General features: G+C 49.5%; 10 protein-coding genes and 1 non-coding gene across 11 annotated transcripts; 5 read left to right on the plus strand and 6 right to left on the minus strand.

The window, feature by feature from the left end:
* Positions 1–2,152: 2,152 nt before the first annotated feature.
* On the plus strand, positions 2,153–4,821 carry EJ05DRAFT_473378 (extracellular dihydrogeodin oxidase/laccase-like protein). The gene is made up of 6 exons (XM_033743389.1): positions 2,153–2,754; positions 2,812–3,251; positions 3,301–3,346; positions 3,401–3,495; positions 3,551–4,498; positions 4,565–4,821. Exons 1-6 carry the CDS (start codon positions 2,629–2,631, stop codon positions 4,713–4,715), a joined length of 1,806 nt encoding a protein of 601 aa, XP_033603213.1. The 5' UTR covers positions 2,153–2,628; the 3' UTR covers positions 4,716–4,821.
* Positions 4,692–6,004, minus strand: EJ05DRAFT_508016 (uncharacterized protein). Its single transcript, XM_033747974.1, has 2 exons — positions 5,740–6,004; positions 4,692–5,675 (listed from the first exon to the last, which is right to left on the minus strand). Exon 2 carries the CDS (start codon positions 5,585–5,587, stop codon positions 4,787–4,789), a length of 801 nt encoding a protein of 266 aa, XP_033603214.1. The 5' UTR covers positions 5,588–5,675; positions 5,740–6,004; the 3' UTR covers positions 4,692–4,786.
* On the plus strand, positions 5,856–5,943 carry EJ05DRAFT_t22. Its single transcript has one exon. It is a non-coding gene; the product is annotated as a tRNA-Pro (tRNA).
* Positions 6,005–6,919: 915 nt separating the features above from the next.
* EJ05DRAFT_483216 (uncharacterized protein) lies at positions 6,920–7,441 on the minus strand (the record flags this gene model as incomplete). The annotated part of the gene is made up of 1 exon (XM_033745234.1): positions 6,920–7,441. One exon carries the CDS (start codon positions 7,439–7,441, stop codon positions 6,920–6,922), a length of 522 nt encoding a protein of 173 aa, XP_033603215.1.
* Positions 7,442–7,491: 50 nt separating this feature from the next.
* On the plus strand, positions 7,492–8,180 carry EJ05DRAFT_242029 (uncharacterized protein). Its single transcript, XM_033740070.1, has one exon. The coding sequence runs from the start codon at positions 7,586–7,588 to the stop codon at positions 8,036–8,038; it is 453 nt and encodes a 150-aa protein (XP_033603216.1). The 5' UTR covers positions 7,492–7,585; the 3' UTR covers positions 8,039–8,180.
* EJ05DRAFT_242028 (silent information regulator protein Sir2p) lies at positions 8,181–9,521 on the minus strand. The gene is made up of 2 exons (XM_033740069.1): positions 8,969–9,521; positions 8,181–8,909 (listed from the first exon to the last, which is right to left on the minus strand). The coding sequence occupies exons 1-2, from the start codon at positions 9,396–9,398 to the stop codon at positions 8,323–8,325; spliced, it is 1,017 nt and encodes a 338-aa protein (XP_033603217.1). The 5' UTR covers positions 9,399–9,521; the 3' UTR covers positions 8,181–8,322.
* A 333-nt stretch (positions 9,522–9,854) lies between these two features.
* On the plus strand, positions 9,855–10,353 carry EJ05DRAFT_497332 (uncharacterized protein; the record flags this gene model as incomplete). Its single annotated transcript, XM_033746523.1, has 3 exons — positions 9,855–10,006; positions 10,064–10,169; positions 10,282–10,353. The coding sequence occupies 3 exons, from the start codon at positions 9,855–9,857 to the stop codon at positions 10,351–10,353; spliced, it is 330 nt and encodes a 109-aa protein (XP_033603218.1).
* Positions 10,354–10,530: 177 nt separating this feature from the next.
* Positions 10,531–12,065, minus strand: EJ05DRAFT_241757 (carbohydrate esterase family 8 protein). Its single transcript, XM_033740067.1, has one exon. It carries the CDS (start codon positions 11,688–11,690, stop codon positions 10,707–10,709), a length of 984 nt encoding a protein of 327 aa, XP_033603219.1. The 5' UTR covers positions 11,691–12,065; the 3' UTR covers positions 10,531–10,706.
* EJ05DRAFT_241758 (homocysteine methyltransferase) lies at positions 12,066–13,711 on the minus strand. The gene has a single exon (XM_033740068.1). It carries the CDS (start codon positions 13,466–13,468, stop codon positions 12,440–12,442), a length of 1,029 nt encoding a protein of 342 aa, XP_033603220.1. The 5' UTR covers positions 13,469–13,711; the 3' UTR covers positions 12,066–12,439.
* On the minus strand, positions 13,647–15,516 carry EJ05DRAFT_448970 (mitochondrial carrier). Its single transcript, XM_033742322.1, has 3 exons — positions 14,965–15,516; positions 14,127–14,906; positions 13,647–14,073 (listed from the first exon to the last, which is right to left on the minus strand). Exons 1-3 carry the CDS (start codon positions 15,066–15,068, stop codon positions 13,947–13,949), a joined length of 1,011 nt encoding a protein of 336 aa, XP_033603221.1. The 5' UTR covers positions 15,069–15,516; the 3' UTR covers positions 13,647–13,946.
* A 160-nt stretch (positions 15,517–15,676) lies between these two features.
* EJ05DRAFT_461343 (cysteine proteinase) lies at positions 15,677–18,864 on the plus strand (the record flags this gene model as incomplete). Its single annotated transcript, XM_033742639.1, has 6 exons — positions 15,677–16,019; positions 16,066–16,502; positions 16,554–16,782; positions 16,852–17,165; positions 17,211–17,446; positions 17,507–18,864. The coding sequence occupies exons 1-6, from the start codon at positions 15,993–15,995 to the stop codon at positions 18,862–18,864; spliced, it is 2,601 nt and encodes an 866-aa protein (XP_033603222.1). The 5' UTR covers positions 15,677–15,992.
* Positions 18,865–19,066: the final 202 nt, after the last annotated feature.

Raw genomic sequence — 19,066 nt, forward strand, 5'->3', positions numbered from 1 at the left:
TCTCGCGTTAAAGGATATTGCACGTGGGAAATCTCCGTATCTGTCAAGCTAGAGAACCTCCAATATTCCTCACCTCCACGTCCAGAGCCTGGTTTAATATGGTCAGAGTATACGCTACTTTGACTCCTGTGTCGTGGTGCGATAGTCTATCTTGCGAATTATAGTTCTATTCAGGTCCTCTTTGGATAGATCTGCCATTTTGGTATTCAGCGCGGTCTGAACGATCTTCAAGAGCTCCTGTAAAGCGCGATCGAAGTTCAAGCCATAAGCAGTGAGAAGGATCTTGTAGCTCAACGATGATGCGGCTGGACCGTCATGCGAGATTATAGAAGCGGCACAACTAACGTGCTTATTGCGAGAAGCACTTTCGCTGACGATGATGGCAGCATGGGGAATAGCCCATAGTGCGTAGGCGGTTTCTACATTGGTTAGTATGAGGATGAGACAAACTGCAATAGATCCTCACCTAGAATGTGACGCTTGAGACATTCAAGCTCGGAGAAAACGTGTGTGCAGCTCATGTTGGCGACAAAGAATACGTGCTGTGGTTGATTCGGCTAGTATAATAAGTTATGGCGGTTTCCTTTCGTACCCATATCATGTAGGGTGTTAACTTGGTGTCGTGGAGCATGCGGTAAGGATGAGAACTCTTCTCTTCTTTGTCATGTCTACCCATCTTATGCTTCACAAAGTTGCGCGTGAATCGCACTTTTCACTGATGAAAAGTGCTGCCAACACCCTCGAGAGATTATTCAGACGTCTTTGCAAACACAAGTTGTAATAAGCCCAACAAGAGACTCAGCAAGTCTCTCTGATGCAAAGAATCTCGAACTTGCGCCACTCTGACACTTGTCCGAAATTCAAGAATTCAGTCCTGTAACATGACTACGAGACATGTATAGAAGCATGGATGCAGACCAAGTGCCATTTTGGTAACAGCTACATGTGAATCGCTTTATGAAACAGGGGCCATATATATTGTTGCTGAGACAGCTTTCGGACCGTAGTGAGGTGAAATCTAATGCATAAGAGCAAAGAACTCAGTCCCAGGGTCCGACATTGTTTATCGGTAGTTCTTTATATATCACAACGAGCTAGTACACATACCTGATCGACTTGCAGATCGGCTTCTTCCCGGCAGATTCCTCTTATGACACGTGGTAGCATGCATGCGGGTAATCCAAAATGTTTAATTGATGGATATGTATAGTCCGAACTGTACATTTTAGCACCGAAAGGCCGTCAGTATGAGAGGCTTGCTAGAGAAATACGAGACGCCACATCTGTGTTAGATCGTCAGCTGAGAGTTGGGACAATGTTGCACTAAAATCTGATAGAGATCTGGATTCTCATGTTCAAGACGAGGTTTGGCTATGCTGTGGTGTGCTGGTCAGCAAAGCATTATGTTCTGCAGTGTAGACTAGCAACCAGGTCCTGTGTAGAAAGATGTCAAGTGAGAGGCTGAGAAAATATTAAACAAACAGCGTCAAAAGAGGTGGAACATTTACTTTGACTCTCGTTGCATATATTCCAGCATCACAGTGTATATTTGCACTGTGCTCTTTATGATGAATGGCAACATCAAATCGGTAGAAGGTGAACAGATGATGTTGAAGCTAGCCAATCTCGGCTTGAGAATAATTAATGCTGTACGATCTTGTCCCAATCAGGAAATTGGGAAGACACGTGATGTTGTCCCTCCATTTCCCCTCGATCCAAGGGTTGTCATCGGACCGAACCGCATGCAAGACGCAACTGTTCATGCGAAATAAGGACGGGGTATAGAATACGTTGACCACGACCGAAATGTTATTCCAAAGACCGCATCGAGCTGGAACTTCCGCAGATTCTGCATCCACGAGTGGAGTCGCATCTTTCTATTCCCTGGATGATGTGCAGAAGCGAGAAAGCGGCAACCCAGCAGCATCCCCTTGAATACGCCACATTCCCGCAACAAGGAAGTCCATTACAACATCAAAGCTTGAATGCCGGACCTGCTTACGCGTAGAATGATAGCGGCCTGCCTGTACAGTGTCTTATCAACCCGGTGGTCCATACCTTCGGAATCGGCTTATTTGCCATGTGCCGTGTAGACCAGATTCCCAGGCTGCGCAGGTGACCATCCAGGAATCACTACTCGCAAATTGCATCCCCTGCGGACTGTATCTATGGGTGTAACTACAAAACTTTGTGACAGATTACATGTTGCCCAGACACCAAGTTCACTTGTGTGTTAGCGCAAAATGAGACGTCTACACTGGCTATGGATGCAATTTTAGCCTTTTCCCGTTCGATATAAGCTTCGACCTTGACTTCGCGGAATGCTAGTAGGATTTTCGCCCATTTTTGGTAAATTAATGATATGCGCCGCACGGGAGACATTCCTCAAGGCCGATGACGGGACCGTAAACCTGGCAATTGATATACCCTGATCAACGGTCAGCTTGCCTGACTTGTTACGCAGTTTCGTACCGCGAATACGGTCTGCCAGTCACTTGGCTAGTGACACCACCCATACTGTAGCAGCTCAAAACTAGAGACTGCCCGCATGGCTTCTAGTCTTAGCGTTGTTGACCTCTTGGATTTAGCTCAATCGACCTCATCGCACGCGCATCTATATCGCGCAAGATGAAGTGGTCACCGTTCGTTCTGTTCACATCGGCTGCGATTGCCATTGCTCCGCAGTCCGAGACTAATGGAGAATCTGATCTTGGTACTTTGGACCTGACCTGGCGACCTTGCGTAGGAGACAATGTATGTAACACATCACACACGAAATGGGCCGAATACCTGTGATAACCCTATCAACAGCCGAATTCGGTATGTAATCAGCTACTGGACTGGGCTCCAGACAGATGGGACGATCTGCTGCACGAGGTCAAGCCAAGCAAAGAACGTCATTACACATTCGATATCACGAGGGGATTCCTCTCGCCCGATGGAGTCAACAGCAGCGTCATCATGGTCAATGGAGGCTTTCCAGGTCCAACGATTGAGGCCAATGAGGGTGACACATTCGTGATCGAGGTTAACAACAATGCAAACGTTCCAACATCTATCCACTGGCACGGACTGTTCCAGAAGCAGACGCCCTTCATGGACGGCGTACCCTCTATTGGACAGTGTCCTATCCCTCCTGGCGCTTCCTTTACCTATCGATTCAAAGCGGATCGAGTAGGCACCAGCTGGTGGCATTCGCATTATCAAGGACAGACTGTTGCTGGCCTTTTTGGTCCAATGATCATCCATGGGTATGTGCAAGTTATAATATCGTCACGTAATGTTTCACTAAAGAATCAGGCCGCCGCTATTCAGATACGACATTGATGTTGGTCCTGTGATGCTAGTCAGTCCTTAACCTGTCTTTTTCATGCCTAAATGGGGTTCTAACGAGATGTAGCACGATCGATGGCACATTGATTACGAAGACCTCAATGACGAAACTCTCAAAGCAAATCCTGTCCAGAGTGACAGTAATCTCATCAACGGCAAGATGTAACGTTTCTATCTATTACACGTATGAGCTAATCAACATTGCTGACGCAACCAGGGACTACAACTGTTCACTGGTAACTGATGGCGCTGCGTGCTTCCCGGATGCTGGATTCTCAAAGTTTAGATTCAAGTCAGGCAAGACGCATCTACTGCGCCTTATCAATCCAGGAGCCGATGGACTTCAACACTTCACCATAGACGACCACAAGCTCACTGTTGTATCAGTCGACTACACGCCGATCGAGCCGTTTGAAACTGATGTAGTGTCTCTTGCCCCTGGTCAAAGAACTGAAGTCCTCGTCAAAGCTGTCGGAAAACCAAGTGATAGCTACTGGCTGCGCTCCGATATCGACCCTTCTAATCCACAAAATTCGGATCCCACAGCGTCCGTATGTGGCGTAGGTTCACGTCAGCCGCACGCAAAGGCTATCGTCTACTATGAGAAAGCAGACTGCAAGAAGTATCCTACAACGCAAGCGACCAAATACACAACAACAGCGCGCTGCGGTACTTTTCCGCTCGATAAGACAGTTCCACTAATTCCTGAAGCCCCTCCCACCACGCCTGAAACCGAAGTCACTGTCGACATGACAATCATGGCCAATGCATCTGGCGTCTTCATATGGTCTCTCAATAATCACACTTTCCGAGCTAACATGAACTCCGCATCTCTCGCTCAGTCTACTGCGCCTACATTCAAATTCTCCGACATTGACCCCTTAGCTAACATCTATAATCTCGGGTCGAATAAGACGGCGCGCATTCTGCTCTACAACATCTTCGCGGCCCCGCATCCTATGCATTTGCACGGTCACGATTTCTACGTTCTTGCGGACGGTGCTGGCGTCTGGGATGGCACCGTGACGAACGCAGCGAATCCCATTCGGAGGGACACACATCAGTTGCTCCCCAGCCCTGATGGCGGTGTAACGCCAGGGTATACCGTCATCGAGATGGTGTTGGACAATCCGGGAATCTGGCCGTTACACTGCCATGTCTCACAGTACGTTCTGACCCATCGAAAGACACGAAACTGAAGAAGTGAAACTGTGCTAAAAATTTGATGCAGACATCTGACCGGTGGAATGATGCTCGAAGTTGCGTATGGGAAGAGTACGATCGAGACATATAAGGTCCCGGCGGCCATCACGGACGTGTGTGAGGAGTGGAACTTGTGGCGCATGACGAATGTCGTTGACCAGCCTGACTCCGGGCTATGATTCTTGTTCAAATTTTGTTGCCTGAATCTCTGATAGAGAAGAATACAATAATTAATATTTTTCTTTGAGCATCAAAGATCCAGCATTCTCGCCTCTAGACTCTCCTTGCCTTCTGCTTCCGTAATCCCGTTCTCCAACCTGACAATACTCTCAACCTCCTCTCTGAAACCCCACTCTTTCTCCTCCTGATCTGGCACCCGCCTTAAAAAAGCTCTTAATGCGTCGCCAAACCACTCCTCTCTCCTCTCTCTATTCTCGATCTTCGCAACAATAGCAACTATAAGACTATACACCCACTCCCAATCCTCACTTTCTCTAAACATCCATTGCAGCACACTCACCAAGACCCGCGCATCCTCATCAGTCGGTGCATGCGCAAGCCTGACCACATCCTCATCCTTTCCTACTCCAACACTCCCGTCGTCGACACGAGAGGCGCAAACCGGCGCACCGCCATTCAACAGCCCCAACAGCAACTGACTAGTAGGATACGCCACGGGCCAATTTGGATCTTGGAGCCAGGCAAGGAGGCCATCTCGACTGTCTATTTCGGGTGCGCTGCTCTGAGCGGAGTAGTGTGTTGGCGGAAAGAGAATCAGGGGCGTCCATGTTGCAGCGGGGAGTGTGGTGAGGTTTTTGATAGCGGCGATGTCGTGTTTATCCTTGGGCACGAGGTGGGTATTCTGTGGACGTGGGAGGCTAGGGGTTTTGTGTTCTTCGGGAGGTTTCATGGCTTCTATTGGGAAGGACTTCGTAGGTGCGTGGAGAATTGAGGGGCTATGAAGGTATGTTTTTGTGGAACGGAGGGTATTCGTTGATTGGATGCTGTAATTGATATTTCTAGATCTGGAGAGTATACGAGAGGTATACATGCTTGTAATTCCATGTTGTCATGTGTGTGAGTCGACGCTGTGGCGGTGCACTTCTAGATGTACGAATCTGAGAATCCGGATCGTAGGACTGATTAGTTAATTAGACCTCGCTTAACCGAATGGATCCATCGCACATTTGGGTCTTCCCTTACCGTTGAATAACTATCATTGCCGAATTCAAGATGCCTCCTGTCTCTCCATGGTCTCAAAACTTCTTCCAAACCTAAAATCAGAAGATTATAACCTTACTGTCGGTTTTATGTCACGTGGCTTGATGGTCTAGTGGTATGATTCGCGCTTAGGGTAAACCCTGGGTTGATTGCGCGAGGTCCCGGGTTCGACTCCCGGTTAAGCCCAATTCTATGCTCTTTTGCTTCTGATTGAGTGATTTCCCGTGATTGGGGGTGCTGGTGCTCTTTTTTTTGGTACGCAAATGTCTGTGTTTTCGATCTAACATGATATAAAGGTGCGAGTGGACCGTGCACGGGCTAGCGTCTCACTAGTGCCGTAGGACCGACTCCACATTCAAAGCACCGAACGATGCACGGAAGTTTTTCTATTGAAGAACTCTATATAGTAGTATGAGGCAAGTCCCCAGGATTGTGAGGGACCGTATTGTGAATCACAAGCTATACGGTTCCCAAGTTCTCAACAGAATCCGAGTCCGTGAGACATGACGAATCGTGTCATAGTAGCGATCGCCTAGCTGGCGGTCAGGTACTTTTTCGATATCGTTTATCCCATCATCATCATCGTTAAATCTTCTCTCTTTATTCGAATGCAAAGAATGAGGAGTCCAAACATCCACTCAGATCCTCCGGCTCACTCGCGCCCCGAACGAAATCGACTCCTGTTCATGCTCTGGGCATAGACATGGTTCTCATTCTCGCCTGGGGGGCTAGTGCGGCAAAAGTTATGAATGCATGGTCGTCCGTAAGTCACGAAATCTCTATGCCTCGGAGATGCCCTTCCATGGCGGTGATACAAATGCCTCCCTATATATATATGCTCAAAAGTGTAGTCATGACTCGTGTTGTAGAAGAGATGGTAGGCAAAACGAAGATTAAAACATGATATACTCGGTCTATGAAGAATCTTGCATGATTCTGATACATCCGTGAGACGTACTAGATCCAGTCTTGTTACTAACAATGCTAGCTTTCTGTTTGGACAAAGCTATCGAGCCCGGGAATTCGCATTGTTGTCAATCTCAACTACGCCAGTAGTTGCCCATCCTCTCACTCGTCTCTATACTTCCCATCTTGATAGACCCAAAGTCCGAGGCTCTCACCATAGGAGTTAAGATTTTCTCCTCGTCTCATATAGGATATATCATGGCTTCTCCTCAATGGCCAGATCTTCCATCGATAAATAATTTAATGTATCATAATATGCCTGCACCGGAATAACACAGCCTTCGTAAGAAGCTGCCTCCTCCATAAGCCCTAGAAGCCTACTCTGTGCTCCACGTATTTTTTCAGCGCAATGCTTATCGAATTCTTTCATCATACTTTCGCCCTGGAGCAAAAGGATGTTAGTATCAATCTGATCGGCGATCTCCGTGGCCCTTGGGGAACAGAATTTCTCCAAGGTTGCTATGTACTTGGCGAAGTGGGCGAGGTAGGGCTTTCCTGTGGCAGCGGAGTCGTTGCGAGGAATATTGTACTGGGGAATATTTTTCGGGCTGGGAGGCCTATAGTGCGATGCACCTGGTGGAGCAGGGTCTTTCTTATTGCTTGGTGGTGGAAGCCCTTCAAATCGGAGGCTTTGATATTGCTGGACAGACAGGTTATTAGCTTGATTGTTACTGCCGCCATAGTTATGATCACCGGCCTGGGTGTTCTGGCTATCCATGATGATAATCTTGGGCTGTGTTACGACTTGAACGTAAGGAAATTTGACATGGTCGCAAGCGCAAGAGTGTTCGTTGATATCGAGACAATATATAATATCTGCATCACATTCCATTACCATAACTGTTCGCCTAAACGATTAATAATGTCGTTGCCACATATTTTACAATGTTTTGCCCCGGAATGTGGAACGTGTCAGCGTAGTGATGGATACCTGCTGTGGTGCTCCTCCTTGTACCATCGAGTGGGTTTCCGTGCGTGGTTTAGCCAAGAGATCTACTCGGACGTAGTTTTCCACTTGAAAAATGATGCTACTACTACATACCCAAGTCTTTTTCACACCCTCATCGTCACACAGGAATTCAAACTGCCAAGGAAAGGGCAAAATAGCCTGTTTTTCAACATGAGCAATAGAGGAAGGGCAGTCAGGGCCAAGACCAGCATAGCTGAGGTATTCACAGGGATACAAACGTGGCAAATATCTCTGCTGCGGGAATGCCTACATTGCAAGGGGTTCACCGGACCAGATCCAGTGGCACTTGCAAAAGCGTGCCCAACACCAACAGTACTCATCAACGCAGCAAACACATCAACCTAGTACATGCATTCCACGCTCATGGTTTGCCACAGCACTAGGCATCAATGCTTTGACGGAAGAAGCGCCATCCGCGTTAGTCCCTGGTTCCAGAACCAGGAGGATGCTCAGAAGCAGTCAGCAGCAGTCAGCAGTACCAAGCCTCACGGTTTGCTTGAGTAAGACTCGGGGGCACTACCTGTCTTTATGGTAACATGTAGGCGACGGTTTCCGAATTTCCATGTAGTGCAAAGCTGTGACTGGTACAATTCGAGAACCTGGCAGCGTTAAAGATAGGGCTATGGCCTCTACAAATCCGACAGCTCTAGATAAGTTCTTAGAGCCTGAGGAATGAGTTTCGAGGCATCACCTTGAAAAGACCAATCGCCAGGTTCCGGTCGCGCTGCACCTGCCGCCGCTACCTCCATGTTGAAGAATGCTACACGTGCACCGCGCTTCCTACACTGCTGAATGTAAGCAGCCGCTGGGTAAACAACTGCTGATGTTCTAACTACCAGCATGAGGTCAACTTGGCCACCAACGGAATCTAATCCTGCTGTAGCTTGGTTGAAGGTATCGCCAGCTAACCATTTGTCGATCCCTGAGGCTTTGTCTGCTGGAATGGACTCTCCAAACCACACGACTGCGGGTCGTAAGAGCGCATCGGTGCACAATGGACAAATAGGAAGATCGGTATGGTCGATCTTAGCAAGCGGGATGTCAGCCTTCGTAACATCGTTATCGTAGTCCTTGGTCAGACTGAGGGCTGGTGTGATAGGATCGTTGTAATCCTCAGCATTGTAGCCACATGCTTCGTTTGAACATTTGACGCGAAACAGTGATCCATGTAAGTCAATTATCTGAGTAGGCGGATGTCCAACTCGTCTACAGAGACCTATTTATTGTCAGACCATGATCTATGTTACAGCTGATATAGCACTAGAAAGCACACACCGTCTATATTCTGGTTTACGGCCAAAAAGCCTGGCTTTCTCTTTGCCAACTCTGCTAAAGCGTGATGCGCAGAATTGGGATCTGCCGTGAGAGCTTGGTGTCGCCTGTAATTGTAGAACTGCCACACGAGGCTCGGGTCCTCGTCAAAGGCTGTCTTCGTGGCCAGTTGTATGTCAGAGTAGCTTCTCCAGAAACCACCTGCTCCGCGATATGTGGGGATTCCTGATGCTGCGGAAAGACCTGCACCGATGAGCGCCAATATCCTCTTCGACCGAATCAGATGCTCTGTAAAAGACTTGATCATCTCTTCCGAAGGAGGTGGGATGTTGACATTTCGAGTTGCATGCTCCTCTCGTTCAAAATGACGCTTTAAACTCTCATTGGCCCTTGTGCGCAGTTCAGCCTTGAAGTCGGTATGGAGTTTAGACATGGTTACAAAGGACAGAAACGAGGAGCTGCACGGCAGCGAAGTCTGGTGTGAATTACCTTGTGGTATACAGGGTCAGATTCGGGAGAAGGCACGTTGGCTTTAAAGATTCTTTGACTGATGATAGACACCTATTTTTGATCACTGGTGCCTAGTCCATTACTGAAGGATAGGTGTTATTTCAGAGTCAGGGTCACAAGGCACGTCCTTGCCCTTCCTCCGTACTCGCATCAAGCATTTGAATAGTTGTTAGGAGACAGTGAACACAGAGCGTTTATGCTGTGAAAGGAAGAAAGAGGACTTGGGTACAGATGGATGTGATTGACGCGTGGTGGGGCCCGTGCACAAGCTCCTCCTCTCTGACGTTTGACATCCATTGCTTGCCCAAGCCTCTCTCATCTCTCTCTCTCTCTCTCTCTTTCTCTCGTCCGGACCCCAATCGATCTCCATACCGACTCAATGTCTTCTCAAATAGTTAAATTCGCTGCTCGCCGGGCTTTCACGACCGTCAACGTATCCCGCACCCAGGCCCGCGGTTTCCAGTCATCACAAACACTCCGTGACGTTGCTGCTGCACCAGCGCGGAAGCCCGTTGGTGCTTTTCGGGGAGGGTATATGAACGATCTCGCTTTCAGACCCTGGAACAATCACTGATGCGCGACTTATAGACTTTTCGGATTCCTCACAGGTGCCGTTGCGTCCGGCGCTGGCATGTACTACTATGTATTCAACGAATACCGCGTTTCCAATTCGCTATTGACGGAAGATATCTACGTATGTCGATTCCAGAGATGAAATCAAGGCCCAGGCGCTTGCCGAAAGCTCCTTCTATCGCACCGGGGGGGTCTGGAACAAAGTAATGGGCTGCTAACTTTGAGATACATAGGCTCTCCAATCCGCAGTCCAGCGCCTGGAAGGATACGTCAAGAGCATTGAGGACAAGGTGCAGAAAAAATAGGATACTCACTCGAAAAGTTCTCCTCGAACCTTAGTATCATATGTGGATGGCATGAGTAACAGCCATATCTCCTGGCCAGGTCTTAAGAATCACGTCCACGAACGTGTCCCCGATTTCGCAGGCTTAACACGGACTTTTGTCAGTAATCCTGACATAATTCTACTCATACAATGTTCTAGCCTACATAGGCTCTGTATATACCCCCACGAACACGAAAGGATTTCTCCTCGATATGAACAATGCCATGCTCAAGGAGCCGAGATAGCATGATATATACAGAATTCACCCCTGACAGGCAACAGAATCGAAACCCTTCCTCAATCTGACTGATAACTTCCGTACTCTCCAGGCGCTTAGGACAGATAGCTTGTATCAACCCAGCTCGTGTAACCACTTCCCAAGATCGTTGTAATCGCTACCGGAGCACTGAGTTTACTCGAGAAACTCGCTCTTGTTCCAGACGCTCCGGCGCCCGTATTACCATACTCCGCAAACGTAACATGATCCGTTCTCTCGTCGCCAGTATTCCAAATCTTCCACCCAGCGCTATTGATAACCGCACTCAGCGCTGTGTTTTGGAAGACCACCCGCGCGTAATTGCCCCACGGCCGGCCGAGATAGTACGCACCCGCCGTCACAGTGTTTCCACTCGCCGCCTGCACCGTGCTCTTATTGATGACGTAGTAGTTGGCATCCGAGGAGCTCGAACGTCCAGAGGCAGTGATGTACCCAACTGAAGCAGACAACACACCGATCGTGACGCCGTCGAACCATGTGCTGGCGTGTTGCCCGAAGATGAAGTCCGTCGCGCCCTCGATGTAGCTCTTTGCAAAGACTTGCGCGCCCGTCTGACTCAACACCGTATCCTGGAATCCCTTGAACTGGCACGCATAGTACCCCTGTTTGTCCGCCTGTGCGGAGATAGCAAGTGCTTGGCTGCCCTTGCCCCTGGTATTGACCATGTTGATATTGTACATCTTGAAATTCGTACTCCACGCGCGGACCGTTGCCGTCAGGTCGTTGTTCGCAGAGTCATCCTGGCTCTTGCCCTGCGTGATGGTGACCTGGTTGGAGGAGTAGGCCGCCGTGTTGCTCGTGTAGCCGTAGATGGTGAGCGCCGCTTTGCGTGCCGGAATGTACACTTGCTCCTTGTACGTGCCTGGGTTTATGAAGATGGACTGCGCCGTCGTGGAGGTTGTGCTGAGGGCATTCACTGCGTCCTGGATCTTGGAGTAGGAGCCTGAGCCGCCGACGACGAGGGCGCCGGCTGGAGGCTCGGTGCGGGACGCAGCATGGGTGAGCGTGAGCAGCGCTGAGAGGGCTGCGAGGAGTTTCATTTTCTTTCTTGGAATGAATGGGCTGTTCTCTCGCTTCGCTTCGAGTGCCAGGCCTTGTGCTTCTATCTCTCGCGATAGTTATGGCAGTATGAAAGGGAGATGGCTGGATGTCCAAGATCGAAATATCTGGCGTAAACAAGAAATATATTTATATCCGTCGTGGGAAAAGAAGAATCCAGAATAGCGGATCCCCGGGACCGGTCATGACATGTACAGGGTCATATACAAGGGCCGTATACTGGGTAATATGCATCAAACGAGAACTCTCCCCTGCACCCGTAAATAAGCCCCCGCTCAACCCCCAGTCTACAGCTTACCGTAAGACTTGGTAGCGGAGCCTTGGCGAGAACGTGGGGAAGTTCTGAAGTGGATCACAGTGGATTAAAGTGGAAGTTATGAAACTTCATGAAGGATAAGTGCATGATCGAGCCATATGATGGCTGTAGCGGGGCGGGCGGGAAGCAGTGCCGTAGTTTTTGTTTGGTGGAATCTGCTTTGTTTTTGTTTAGATTTTTCCGATGAACATGGACAGGCAAATCTCAGCTGTGAACGAGTGGATATTGTCGCGTGTTTCATCACGTACTTGACTCTTGAGTGTTGTGCGTAAGTGGTGTCATTAAATTTCATATAGATAGTAAGAACACGTATAGTCCCAATCACGGTCGACCATGCGGTTCCGGTGGGACTATCCAGAATCCGGGAGAGCGCTACACTACTAATTACTGTCAAATCATGCCACAATACTATGCCTATGTATCATCTAGAGACTCGTCATCTGCGTCTTCTTCCACGCTCTCCAGGGCTCCAGGTGGCTTTGTGAGCCTGTCAGCAATAAGCCGCACGGTCAGTGTATCTTTCGGAGTCGTCCGACAACAGCCTCCAATCAAACGTGCTCCACCGGCATACCATTTCGGAACGACCTCACCCAACTCCTCGCGTCCGGCGCAGTTATCACACCACGTCTTCGAGCTGGCATCGTACCGCTCGCCGGAATTCGGATACGCGACCAGGGGCTTCGTGGTGAGCCTGTGGAGCTCTACAAGGGCATCGTGCACCATCTGCTGTTCAACGCAATTAACCCCAATCGCAATGACGTTGTCTGCCTTGTTCAGCAGAGCAACGACGTCTGCTATGGGCGTCCCGTCGCTGATATGTGTGGAGTCGCGCAACGTGCACGACACCCAGGCCGGCGTGTCTGGAAACTCGTCGCGTAGCAGACTGACCAGCGCGCTGAGCTCGGCGTACGAAGGCATGGTCTCACAGGCCAACAGGTCGACGTGCTCGTCCACAAGCACGCGTATGCGCCCGCGGTGGAAATCCTTCATCGCCCGCGTAGCTAGCTTGTAGTCGCCGCGATACTCGGAGCCGTCGGCCAGGTAGGCTCCATACGGGCCGACGCTGCCAGCGATCAGAAGCGTCCTTCTGCAATCGCCATAGCTAGAGCCCGAGAAGTACTTGTCTCGCGCTTCCTGGGCCAGATGCACGCTTTGCGCGATGAGGTCGTTGGCGTGGCCGGCCGAGTAGTTGTGCTGCAGATAGTCCTTCAGGCCCGGGATGGAGGCCTGGTAGCTTGCTGTGATGGCCACGTCGGCGCCCGCCTTGAAGTAATCCAGGTGCACGTCAAAGATGGCCTTTGGGTCTTCATGGAGGATTTTTGCGGACCAGAGTGGGTGGTTGAGGTCGCAGCCTCGCGTTTCTAGTTCGGTCGCAAGCGCGCCGTCCAGGACCACAAACGCCTTGGACTGCAGTATGCGGGCAATGGGATCTTCAACAGGCATTTCTTATTCTGTGTTGCGAGAGAGTCTCGGGAAGTACAAAGCTAATGCTAATGTTTCCAGAGGAGTGGAGGGATCAGATTTCACGACGCGAGTTGCAGCCCAGACGGCATTTTTACGGTATGTATGTTGCGCTTTTCTGTATCGCTGGCACGATGATGTATGATGTCGTTGCGCCTGTCCAAGTCAAGGGTGGTCCACTACGTGCACCCAATGGCAGGCATTCTCTCTGATTGCTGTGTTTTGCTGGCTTGTCAAACTACGATTTGCTCGAGTGTCACAGTGACCATTCTACGTTGTTCACGACGCGACGGATGAGCTTGTGGCCTGGCTCGAACTATGTACACGTAATGCAGTAATTACTCCATCAACGCCGATGCAGACTATGTCCACCATTTCATGCACCAGATCTAGAATATGTAAATGTATGTATCACTTTCCCTGCCCGTCTAGATCATCACGTATGGGTTCGGAAACGAGGTTACGCCTTCAACAGTGCTGGAGCTGCCTCTTTTGCCTTCTCTGCTGCGAACGCGGCGGCCTTCTTAAGTTGCTCGTCGCGGAGTTTTCGAACGTATCGGAAGAGCAGAATGAACGCAAGTTCCACCCTATATGTGTTAGCTTCATGGTATATTCAAATCTGTGAATGGCTCGCGCATACCTCTCTTTGGTCATCATGAGAATACCCTGGACCAAGATTCCTTTGCTAATCTGCGGTACGATGCCCTTGAACAAACCCAGAACACCTTCATGCTCAATGATAAACGCCATAACTTCGAGGAAAGATTTGAAGGGTTTGCCGTTACGGGCTGGCGGTGGCTTCGACTGAAGACCGACCTTTGCTACAATGAGAGGCTGTGTTGCGATCGTTGCGAGCGATTTCGACATCGCACCGAGTAGAAATGCTTGCCATGGCTTCAGGACAACAACATTTGGGAAAAGTAAGGTTCGAAGTCTCTCATACGCGCCGTAAGTGATGGATGGATTGACGACCAGCACCAAGCTGGCCTTCAGACCCCTCCATAGACCGGTCCAGCCATCCTCGCTGGCTATGACTTCCCTTCCGGTGTCGAAGAATCCCTTCCGCTCTCCTTTGCTCTGGGTTTGCTGCCTTGTGGTAATCACGGCGACGGGTAGAGTGAACAGTTGAGCCAAAGCGCCAGCCACAGCTCCCATGGAAAGCTCAGCCGCAGTTCCTGGAGGACCGGGAGTCTTCTGGTAGCTAGCATACAGTGTGCGGACCATCGTGAACCAGTAAAAGAAGGCAAAATTAGTAGAGCCAACACCAGCCAAGGAACTGGCCATGCCCTGATAGAGACCTGCAACCCCCTCTTGCTTCATGATCTTGGCAATGGCATCGCCGGTATCCTTGTAGTGGTCCTCGTCCGAGGTTGTGTCGCCAGGCTTCCTCTTTACCTGAACTTGGAGTTTCGTTTTTACACTGCGCGCAATTTAGCATGATTCTTGGGGTAAAGTGCATGACTTTTGGCTCAGCTTACATGTCCAGAGGATAAACGAGAGCGTTTGCCCAGACGGCGCCGGCAGAGCCAGCAATCGCGTAGCCCCAAGGAGGCAGCGGAGCCACCTTTGATTGTGCAGCCATTTCGCGTCAACAGCAATTCGAAACCTGGGAAGAATTATACAGGCTGTAGACAGCCAATGCCGAGGGAGAACAGCTGCGAGTGGGGACTTGGGAGAGTAGTACTACAATGCTCAGCGCAGCATGAGGGTTAAGGTGTAGCCGGAAGATAATCGTCGAGGTCCTGGTTTAAGGAAGGATGAGGCGTTTTAGAGATAATAGAGAATTAGCAGCATGAAACGTATTGCTGCAAGTTGTACTTCTAGTCCAGATCCTCATGACGGTAGAGCCTTGAGCCGACAAGTGTATCAGTTCAGCCGAGGTTGCGAGAGTGCGGGTCGCGCCTCGCCTCCGTTTCCCTGTGAGAACAAGGCTCCTTTATATCTTATCTTATCTTATCTCGGAAGACTTTCGGAAGAACCAATACTCCCCGAAACGGTGCGCAGCTAGTTCTGCAGCTAGTTATAAGGATGTTGACTAATATTATATGCAATGGTCTGCCTCTTTTCTGCGAAGGACTTTGTAATGTCTCATCATGTTGGCATGGAGACTGTGGCTAGATCTGCTATTATCCATAAGCAGCGTCCTCCCGCTTGGCCTGAGCTCCTGCTTGCGCTAGACGGAAGTGGATCATTCCACCTGGAGCTGTTTCACTTGACAACATCCATGAGTGCACACTTCTGACTGCAATTGCCAGTCCACCATAGATATCGTCGCTCAGTAAATCTGGTTACTGTAATTTTCGAGATTCTATCTAGGTCAATTAGTCGTCACCTCTTCCGCATCGAACTTACAACTCTTCCGTCACTAATGTGCTTATGCGGCACAATTGAACACTGTCAGCTTCGATCGCTTGATCGACTGGTTGAGTCGTATATTTGTGGCACTAGACGATAGAAAGAAAGGAATCTTCTCCACGTTAATGCGTGACCTCCTCTGATTTGCACAATGGAAGCTTTAGAGGCCCAGATCGCTGTGCGTGTCTCTCCTCAGCCCAATAGCTGAGTACTGACTGTCACAGGATTTGCAGGAAAAGATCACACAAGCTCCAACACAAAGCCAAGCTCTTAAGCTTGCGCTTAGATCTGCTGACCTTTGTATCGAAGCCATCAAAGTCGCGAAAACAGAGCCGAAAAGAGAAGAGCTGCGCGGCAAAGCGAACTCGTTGATAGGTCAAGCTGAGTCCATCAAACACGAAAAGGCCTGGAGACCTTCACCGACTGTCGCGGAAATCACCAGTGCGATCAAGAGTACGACTCTCACGCACGTGGAACCAAAGCCATCAGCTTCCACGGAAGTACCTGTAGCTAAGATTCGAAAGTTAGAAGGTCCCAAAACTACTCGTGAGCTATCCGCGGGCGAGAAGCTCATTCTGTGGAAAGCGTCGAAGTTGAATGACTCGAACTTTCCTCCCTGGACCGATCCACCTGATGATGCTGAATTCCAAACCCCTTTCGTGTAAGTTAGCGGTAAGGTCAGAAAGTTTGTAAAGAAACTAAACTACAGCAGAGATCGTGAATTGAAGCTCTCTGAACAACAGAGGGAGCTTTTCGAAGGCTGGAAGCGGGTCAAAGATGCATTACCTCCCCCAGCATGGCGACTGGCGAATGACATACCGACAGCGTCGGCGTATGAGCTCACCTCAAGTGTAGATCTCGTACAGGATGCTGCTTCAGACTGTTCAGTCGTTGCAAGTCTCTGCAGTGCAGCAGCTCGGGCACAGCGCAATTTTCCTTGGGTTAGTGGCGATGCTCGAACTGTGTTATACTTCGGACGCTTCTAAGTACTGACTTTGCCCTCTTTCTAGATCATCTCAGACTCTATTTGGCCACGCTCGCTAGATCGATCACATCCTATTGCATCTCCAAATGGAAAATACATTTTAAAGCTCAACTTCAATGGGTGCTGGAGAAAAGTCGTCATCGACGATCGTCTTCCGGTATCGAAGAATACCCGTCTTCTACATGTAGTCGATCGTAAACACCCAGCGCTAATATGGCCAGCGCTAGTAGAAAAAGCATATCTGAAAGTCCGCGGTGGTTATGATTTCCCTGGTAGTAGCTCATGTAGCGACCTCTGGGCTTTCACAGGATGGATACCTGAACAGATCTTTCTACAGGCGTGAGTGTTCTTCCGTGTTAGTGGAGCTCGGCTGATCCAAGCTAGCGATGATATCCTCCCTGACGCCCTGTGGAACCGGATCATTCGCGCGTTTCGCTTCGGTGACGTGTTTGTGACTGTTGGAACTGGACATTTGGCTCGTAAAGAGGAAAACAACTATGGTCTAGTCAGCCGTCACAATTACGCTGTCATTGACATGAAAGGATCCGCTGGCGATCGCATGCTCCTACTCAAAAACCCATGGTTAACAGGTACGCAATGGAACAGTAACCTCCAGAAGGGTGCCTCCAGTACCGACATGTCCTTGGATTCTAAAAAGGACGAGAACCGTCTTGGCATAGCATCTACGACCGACTCAGCACTTCCTGCTGGTTCAGACTGGTTTACCTTTGAGCAGGTCATGTCAAGATTTGAAAGCATCTTCTTAAATTGGAACCCAGGTCTCTTCTCCTTCCGACAAGATCTCCATTTTCAGTGGAACATAAAGGTTAAGAGTCCTGCTTCACTCGGAGGTAATCCGCAATTCTCTCTCGTTACGAAAGCGGATGGCTTTGTGTTCCTCCTGCTGAACCGTCATTTTCAGAATGAGAGACTGGGGAGCGAGGGAAGCTCTGCCGTCGGAGAACTTCCAACAGGCTATATTAGTCTGACCGCTTATGACAGCAGAGGAGAGCGGGTCCATCTTGACGAAGGTTGTATTGAGAGATCACCTTTTGTCAGCACGCCACAGGCACTCCTTCGCTTGGATATGAAAGCACATATGGCCAACACTATCGTTGTTGCACAACAAGAGCTACCTCCTATCACATTCGGTTTCAGTCTCTCCGCATTCTCGAACGTTGATGTGGAGCTGTCACACGTGAATGAAGAACAGATCTGCAAGGTCGACATCACAGGGGTATGGAAAAGTGGAAGCTCTGGTGGTAGCCAGTCTTCTTCGAGGTATTATGAGAATCCGCAGTTCGCTCTGACAGTACCAGCTCGAACGTCACTCTCTATGATTCTAGAATCGCCTGCAGATGATATCCCAATACATGTCGCCATCGTTCATGGACGAGGTGAGAGGGTCTTCAAACTTCGCAGTCAGGATATCATCGTGCAAGCTGAGACGTATCGCCCGGGCGTCGTCCTCGCCAATGTCTCCGATCTCGACAGTGGCACTTATACAGTCATCTGCTCCACGTTCGAAGCTGGCCAGCACGCCGAGTTTACACTGACGGCCAACGCAACGTGTCGGTGCCTGCTTAGAAAGATACCCACAGAAGGAGCTGGAAAATTCGCTTACAAATTAAACCAGCTTTGCTTCGGCACAGAGAACAGCAAGATGGCAGCAAACCTTATTCCAAAGAGACAAGTTAAATTCAACATTGTCGCAAGCTTCATCAAAGTTCGCGTTCGGCCTGGCATGGACAGCACGGACTGTGGTCGCAGTCCTCTCAGAATCACCATCGATGTTGGTCGAGGTCCTGATAAGAAGACGATACTTGCCAGCAACGAAGGTGCTTTTAGTGATGCACAGGTCGTACGGACCGACACGGTTGATCTCTACCCTCGACTCCTGGCACACGGCGACTTATGGCTGGTCATGGAGAGGCTCGCCGGACCAGATCCTGGATTCGAAGAGCTTTATGAAGTACAGCTATTTATGGACGTTCCCAATGGCGTCCAGCTTGGCAACTGGCGTGGATGGGATGACTGAAAGTATACGTGCAGTTCAGAACGAACTATGTTTCCCAGGAGTGAGACATCAGATGATCTTACAAGTGTATTCCGGACAGACGACATATCTTCTCTAGCATGCTCGATTTGTCGATCGACGATGTATTCGTATTAGCCCAAGGAAAGGCCGTTCATTTCCTGTTCGAGTCAACGAATGGTGTCGCATAATGATTAATAGTGGC

Source organism: Pseudovirgaria hyperparasitica (genome assembly GCF_010093815.1).
Source record: "Pseudovirgaria hyperparasitica strain CBS 121739 unplaced genomic scaffold EJ05scaffold_3, whole genome shotgun sequence".
NCBI lineage: Eukaryota > Fungi > Ascomycota > Dothideomycetes > Acrospermales > Acrospermaceae > Pseudovirgaria > Pseudovirgaria hyperparasitica.

Bases quoted from the DNA above. Each gene is read 5' to 3' on its own strand.
- EJ05DRAFT_473378 (XM_033743389.1), top strand. From the start codon at position 2,629: ATGAAGTGGTCACCGTTCGTTCTGTTCACATCGGCTGCGATTGCCATT. The intron at 2,755-2,811 runs GTATGTAACACA...CCCTATCAACAG, and splicing joins GACCTTGCGTAGGAGACAAT to CCGAATTCGGTATGTAATCA. The intron at 4,499-4,564 runs GTACGTTCTGAC...AATTTGATGCAG, and splicing joins TTACACTGCCATGTCTCACA to ACATCTGACCGGTGGAATGA.
- EJ05DRAFT_508016 (XM_033747974.1), bottom strand. From the start codon at position 5,587: ATGTATACCTCTCGTATACTCTCCAGATCTAGAAATATCAATTACAGC.
- EJ05DRAFT_242029 (XM_033740070.1), top strand. From the start codon at position 7,586: ATGTCGTTGCCACATATTTTACAATGTTTTGCCCCGGAATGTGGAACG.
- EJ05DRAFT_242028 (XM_033740069.1), bottom strand. From the start codon at position 9,398: ATGTCTAAACTCCATACCGACTTCAAGGCTGAACTGCGCACAAGGGCC. The intron at 8,910-8,968 runs GTGTGTGCTTTC...GACAATAAATAG, and splicing joins CGTAAACCAGAATATAGACG to GTCTCTGTAGACGAGTTGGA.
- EJ05DRAFT_241757 (XM_033740067.1), bottom strand. From the start codon at position 11,690: ATGAAACTCCTCGCAGCCCTCTCAGCGCTGCTCACGCTCACCCATGCT.
- EJ05DRAFT_241758 (XM_033740068.1), bottom strand. From the start codon at position 13,468: ATGCCTGTTGAAGATCCCATTGCCCGCATACTGCAGTCCAAGGCGTTT.
- EJ05DRAFT_448970 (XM_033742322.1), bottom strand. From the start codon at position 15,068: ATGGCTGCACAATCAAAGGTGGCTCCGCTGCCTCCTTGGGGCTACGCG. The intron at 14,907-14,964 runs GTAAGCTGAGCC...AATTGCGCGCAG, and splicing joins CTCGTTTATCCTCTGGACAT to TGTAAAAACGAAACTCCAAG. The intron at 14,074-14,126 runs GTATGCGCGAGC...TAACACATATAG, and splicing joins CTCATGATGACCAAAGAGAG to GGTGGAACTTGCGTTCATTC.